We start from the raw sequence: 6,633 nt of genomic DNA on the forward strand, positions 1-6,633 counted from the left end.
ATAAACGCTTATCATTATTTGTGGCGGATAGGCTATTTTGAACTCATTGAAATGTGTCCAACCTTCATTAATCCAAATGTTCCAGCCCTTCACCTTGCGCACTTCTCCACATGGTTATCCTTCGGCGTAATTTTTTTCGCTAGGAAAACTTCTGAATTATGATGGAAGGAAACAGTTTTTAATAAAGTTCAATTAAAAGTTTTTAACACAATTGAATTCAAATTACAAACAATCAACTAATTCCAAAATTAGAATAAAAAATTACCAGAAGAGCAAACAAGCAGACATTGCATTTTTCATTGAAATCATCTTTTAAATCAAACGAACTCTCGCTGTATGTTATTTTAATCAGTATTTGAAACTATAGCATGATTCAGATTTGCATGTATACCAGATTTCTGATACCCTACTCATTACATCCAAAGTTTTTACATCTACGAGAGTTCAAGTTCATTTTCAACATTTTCAGTTTGTTTTTTATTATGTTCAAGTTTGTGACTCTTCTACACTCATTTCTGATTTATTCGCTTCCATTTGCTGCAACGAATCGCTAGTTTGCAATGACTCGGAGGTTTCCGTGCTTTCCTCAGTCGTAGTTTCTTTTTCTCGAATTTCAGTTGTAACGGCATTCTCTACATCTAAACTTTCATCTATTTCTTGTGGAGCGGCTGCAGATGATGCTGTCGTTTGTTCGTAGAAAATACCTGAAATTGTTCAACTTTCAACAACTAGCTAGAAATAATTGCTTTGATTGGAATGAAACTTTAATTAGACAATTTGTTTTTCAGCATTTAAATAATTCGATGTTTTTTTGCTCCTCGCAATAAAATAAAAACAAACACAATTTGAAAAAAAAAATTTTCAAATATTTTTTTTTCAAAAATAACTGTGGTCGGAACCTTTCCTTCTTACATATCAAATGTCCTTTTCTCGCGTATATCTAAGCTAGGTTAAAATTCGACTAAAACGAGTTTTTTCCAAACGAGAAACTTACCATCCAGAAAGCAGTATGACTCAACTAATTCTAGAACTGCATCTAAAACAAGCAAAATTACTATTAAACTTAGTTTCAATTTGTTAGCAGTACAATTTGCATTTATATACATGTAAATCATGATTTATACGGGCTAATTGATATAAAAATTGTTAGGATTACCAATACTACCAAGGAAATGAATAAATTATACATTAATTTTATCAAAATGTTTTGGATCTCTTTAGCTATTCCCCCCTTTGGAGCCACCCCTATAATGAAATAATTCAGCGGTTAGACTTATACGTTTTTGTGCCTTGTAACAAATATCCCCCTTTTGCAAAGAGGGGGGATAGTAATAGAGATCCAATGTTTTTTCATCAAATTTCAAAAAATATTGATCAAGTTACTTAGTTTAAGCATGATGTATCCGTTTCTTTGGTGATATTCAAATGTTTAATACTTGTGTTACCAATTAGCTTCTAAAAATTACTATTCTCTGTTTTTCTGCTCTTGGATTCTTTATTCTGCTCTTATACCAATCTTCTTATTGCTCAGCCTTCAGTTTGACTAATCAAGTAGGTTTATCCGCGTTAACGTTTACACCAAACCTTTCCAATTTTTGCTTTTCTAGTTGCTTTTGAGAGATCTTTCGAGAACTTTGATTTTACATTCAACAAAAATGTAAAGAATGATTTTTTGTTCAGCTTAGTGCAATCAATAAATTCGGACATAACTACTCTACTCGATCAAAATTCAATTAATATATAACTTTGAATTTATTTAACTATTTCCCCCTTTTTGCAAAAAAAAGGGGAGATTCGCTACTAGTTACAAAAATCCACATATGCTTAATCGTTTAATTAGTTCTATATATGGATGGCAAGCCGTTACTACATACCATAATTAGAGAGATCCTATAACTTTTAACTAACCGAATTCTTTCTTGCTGATCGTTTTCCGTTTTGTCTCTTTAAGTGCTTCGTAGGAGAAGGATGCAAACTCACGGAGAAAGAGCTCCTGAAATCGAAAATGAATCAGAAAGTCAAGTTCGAAAACTCAAGAAGCACAAGAGGCGTTGTGGCGAATCGGTGATGATGGTGCCCAGCGATCATATGATTGCGGGTTCAAATCGCACCTGCGCTACAATTTACAAGTGAGCTCTTGTAGGATAGCCATAGCTTTGTTAACCTTAAATAATAAACCTTCGGGCTAGGCCTTTGGCTGGTTAACTGAAAAAAGCACAAAACTGATGAAGCGTGAACCAATTTGACTGCTCTGCATAATTTGATTGCTCTTTTGCTGACATCAGCAATCTTGAGTTTGAACATTCGCTGAAAAAGCTCTTTTTCCTTTTCCAACAAGCGAAGTATACAATTATAACTTTTGCTATCAAAATATTAAAAAAACATACTATTAAATGTTCAGTGGCTACAAATATGGGCATTCTGACTAATAAAGCTAATCCGAATCTAATGTGAGAAGAGGGACCCTTTGGGTCGGCAGGGGTTCAAATCTATGAGTGAGGGGGGATGGGGGATTTAGGGCTCCCCCCCTAAATCCGCCCGTTTCTAAGCATAAAGAACATAAAAAATACATAGATAATTTTGCGCAGGGGAATTAATCTTTGTTTAATTTCTTCTTTTGATAGATCTCCAAATTTTTCAAAGACTAAAAATGATCAATCACAAATTTTAGTGGTCCGACATTCGATGAAATTTTGACCTGCGTTTGGTTTTTTTTTTCAAAACTCCGCAAGCATGTCATATCCTTGGAAAAAAACTGGTTAGAAAAATTGAATTGGGGTATTGGTTGCGAGGTTTCTTTCAACAACAAATCAATTCCCTGCAGTGCTTGGAATGCAAATATCTTGCAAGACTCATGCAACGGAATGCAAATCATACAAGACTACTCGTGTCAGGGCACAGCCCTGAATGTCCGACTGCCTCTTAAGGTCTATGGAGCAACAGTAACATGGAAAAACTAAATGTAGACGCCAAATAAAGTACAAACTAATAAATTTCGCTTCTAGTAACAAATCAATTATTGCAAATAAGCTTCCTTCAACCAAATTGGAACGATTTCTAAGACGGATTAAATGACCGCTTACGCGTTAATAGCGGTAACTATATCGAGCGTTAGTTGTCCCAAATTGGCAATCTTTAAACCTCCATAACTTAACAAAAAAAGATCGCAGATGAAATGTCTTTTTTATTTGAGCTTAGGATAACAATACCTTTCAGATGATATGAAGAAATTTTGTCAAAAATGGCTAGTTAAAAATCGAAACTTTTCTGAAGAAAAAACCACCCGAGCACCAATAATCCGTTAATTTCTTCAAGTCTGAACAATAACGCGCGGAGTTTATAACTCGGTAAACACCCTACTGATACCGTTGCTTTGGCTGTGAGCAGAATGGCTTCTTTCGAAATCAAGTGCGTGTCAGGGTCTGTACGCATAATCTTCTTGATTTTGGCCAATGGGAACACAGTCAATTTCTCGTTCTCTTCCTCCTCTTCATTGTCTTGTTCTAGAACATTCTCGTCTTGTTCAACTAAAAAACATCAAATTTTCGACGACTAAGGACAACAAAATAATTTTTCTACAAATCGAGACAATAAGTTAACAAATCTTGAGAGATTAATTAATTTTAAAAACACTGTAAAACCTATTCAGCTTAAGATACATATGTTCGTCAACTTTTGTTTCTTTTAGATAGTTTCATGTCAATTCAGACTATCCCAAAAATTCAGCTCAAGCGACACAAGAAAACAAAAATTAATAAAAATCACCTTCAATTTCTTCAGGAATATTCTCAGTGATGTTTTCTTTTTCTATCTCACTTTCTTCCATGTCATTATCTTCATCGTCATTTGCTTCCCCGAGTGCGAAAATATTATCTTCCGTTTGCTCATTTTCGGTCGAATTATTTTCATTCGGAGTTCCATGACTGATTTCAGGAACAGCAGACATGTCCTTAGAACATTAAAATAGTACTTCAGAATTGGACTCTAGTTTTAGATTGTTATACCTCACATTTTCCTATTTCTTTTGGCGCTATGAGGAAGGAAAAAGTTTAAGGCCATTCATACAAAACTTCAAATTTTTAGTTGAAGTCTTCAAAAAAATCGAGACGACAAAAGGACCCAAAAAGGTTGCTCTAAAAACAATTCGAGAAAACTGGATCCAAAGATAAAACTTCGATTTCACTGGTAATCTGAAAAAAAAACGCCGGCTGAAACTCAAAATGGCCCATTTTTTCGCACCACGGTTTGCAATTTGAAACCATCGAAGGGCCATTACGCAAATTATTTTAAAGCGAAATTTTCTTCAAAATACGACCAAGATATAAAATCGCGTATTAACGAATTTCAAAATATTTTCGTGGCAAACACAAAAAAATAACGCGGTCGAAATAATTGAGCGTAGCTTCGGCGATAGGCCGGCAAGCCGAAGGGCCAACAAACCGAAAAAAAAATTACCATTCCAACAAGCCGAAAATTTATGTTAATAAATTTCAAATCATAACAGTATTTATTCATTCACCTTTTCTTGTGTAGGTCCATCTTTTTCTGATTCATCGGACTTTTCGACTGATTGCTCCGATATTTGATGCTCATCTTCAGTGTTTGGGTTGGACTCGAGTAAAAATGACTCTTTAGCTGCGACCGAAACTAAAATGGTTAAAAGCCTTTGTGTTTCTAAATAGTGAGCTATTGTGTTTTTAAGCATTTGAGATTCTTACACGTTAGTCAAACCCAGTCAACGCCAAATTTAAAATCTTTGACAAGTCTCATGAAATTCAGACAAGGGAAGTGGCTCATCCATCACAGGAACATAAAGACGTGTCGCACAAAACTGCGTGAAAGTTATAATCTTCTAATTTTTAATGAGACCAGCAAAAAATAAATACATTGTAGCAGGGGCGGATCTAGGATTTTCTGGAGGGGAGCGCGGATTTTCAAAAAATATTCGAAAATTTTGTCAACCTTTTTTTAGGCCGACCAAAATTGATTTTCTGAGCTCTCCCAAAGCACTACAAAGACCCTGTTTTGGCCAAAAATTCTGCGCCGCAGGCAAAATTATGAAAAACAGGCAAAAAAGGCGTTTTAGGCACTTTTTGGAAAAAGTTGACCAAAAAATCGCGTTTTTTCGGCGCGCGCGCCCCCTTAAAATTAGTATATTTTGGCGCCTTTAGAAAAATTTTAGTGTCAGTCAGCCAAAAATGGGTATCTCAAAATAGTACCAAGGGGGGACCCTTTGGTTCGGCATGGGATCAAATCCCTGACAAAGGAAGCGGCTGCATCCCCCACCCCCCAAATCCGCCCCTGCATTGTAGCTTGATTTTATTGAACATTTTTGCAAAATTCCAAAGGCGATAAAACCTGAAGATTGCAATTCAGACATTTCAGGATTTCGGTTTTCATCATTTTCCTCCTCCATCGGCGAAACTTCATTGGGGTCAACAGTCTCAGCATCAACATCTACCATTTCTACGCTGGCCGCCATTTTTTATCACAAAAATGTAGAACTTCAAAGTGATTTCAAAATCTTCACAATGCTTTGTTCAAAGAGAACAGATAGTTTAGTAGTCAAATGAGATAGATAGATACGACTTAGTTTCAACTGGGGCTTATGCGGTCGTTCGAAATGTCCAATCAACAAGACATCAAAATCTGAAAACAAAACCTGGAAATAATAATGCGAACTTTCACATTTACCTTCAGAGTTCTATTTTTTTTTTACAAAACATGATTTGAAAATTATCGCCTATTTTCAAAGATGCCCTTTTCGGATAAAAAATGATTTTAAGCTCTCATATCTACTCAAGATGATAAAAAATCACTATGAACATGTAAATCTATCTTCTCAAAGTCATCTTCAAATTAATTTCAAACATCAATACAACACCTATGTTGTAATTACAACTTATACGGGCATAAGTTCAGCTGTAGCCTTTTAAATGTAATGAAAATGAAAGAAAATAGCGAAACATTTCCATGTAACATCTTCAGGCGATCGACGTCTCCATACAAATGTAAGTTTAACAATAGAAGAAGGAATGAGCATCAATGTTTCGGTAATGGGACAAATAGATCTTGTTAATAATTTCTCACTAATGCAAAGTTGGAAAATTTTGTCACGAGGTTGAATGTTCCAGTTTCCGTTACAGAAATCCCTCGGAAAATAACGTAAAATTTAACTTTTTTCCTTGAGATCCAATACATAGAATGAAATTTAATTTAATTTTTTCCTTTAGTTCTAATACAAAGATTAACTTTTAGAGGAAAAAGCGAACCCTTTTCAAACCAGAGAAGCAATGTAAGCCCTTTCGAATGGTTTTCAGGCATTATTTTGTAGTATCTAACAGCTGCAAAAAACATCAACTAGCAAAGTTTACTGAATAATGAATTTTCAAAAACTACATTTCTTTAATAGCTCAAAGTTAAATTTATAGTCGTTCAGTATAGCTCAAAAAGATTGCCTAGTTCGCACACAGATGAAAAATGGCATGTCAACCAAGTTTAATCTTATAAAAATCACAAATTAGTGTTAAACTTGCTGAAAAAAAAACGGAAATCTTGATTTATGCCTATTAAAAGCTGTTTGTATTAAGACCAATTATCCACGGAGGAAAGGACCAACACAAGAGCTGTACA

General features: G+C 34.8%; 1 protein-coding gene across 1 annotated transcript; it reads right to left on the reverse strand.

The window, feature by feature from the left end:
* Window positions 1-271: 271 nt before the first annotated feature.
* Window positions 272-5,658, reverse strand: LOC134855639 (uncharacterized). The gene is made up of 7 exons (XM_063872200.1): window positions 5,359-5,658; window positions 4,520-4,647; window positions 3,766-3,949; window positions 3,367-3,527; window positions 1,909-1,993; window positions 995-1,036; window positions 272-704 (listed from the first exon to the last, which is right to left on the reverse strand). The coding sequence occupies exons 1-7, from the start codon at window positions 5,480-5,482 to the stop codon at window positions 487-489; spliced, it is 942 nt and encodes a 313-aa protein (XP_063728270.1). The 5' UTR covers window positions 5,483-5,658; the 3' UTR covers window positions 272-486.
* Between the last annotated feature and the right edge of the window lie 975 nt (window positions 5,659-6,633).

This window comes from Symsagittifera roscoffensis, chromosome 10 (genome assembly GCF_963678635.1).
Source record: "Symsagittifera roscoffensis chromosome 10, txSymRosc1.1, whole genome shotgun sequence".
Taxonomy (NCBI): domain Eukaryota; kingdom Metazoa; phylum Xenacoelomorpha; order Acoela; family Convolutidae; genus Symsagittifera; species Symsagittifera roscoffensis.

Excerpts from the sequence above, each read along its gene's own strand:
- LOC134855639 (XM_063872200.1), bottom strand. The coding sequence starts at position 5,482 with ATGGCGGCCAGCGTAGAAATGGTAGATGTTGATGCTGAGACTGTTGAC. Across the intron at positions 3,528-3,765 it reads TATTCCTGAAGAAATTGAAG|TTGAACAAGACGAGAATGTT; the intron begins GTGATTTTTATT and ends GATGTTTTTTAG. Across the intron at positions 1,037-1,908 it reads GATCAGCAAGAAAGAATTCG|ATGCAGTTCTAGAATTAGTT; the intron begins GTTAGTTAAAAG and ends TGCTTGTTTTAG.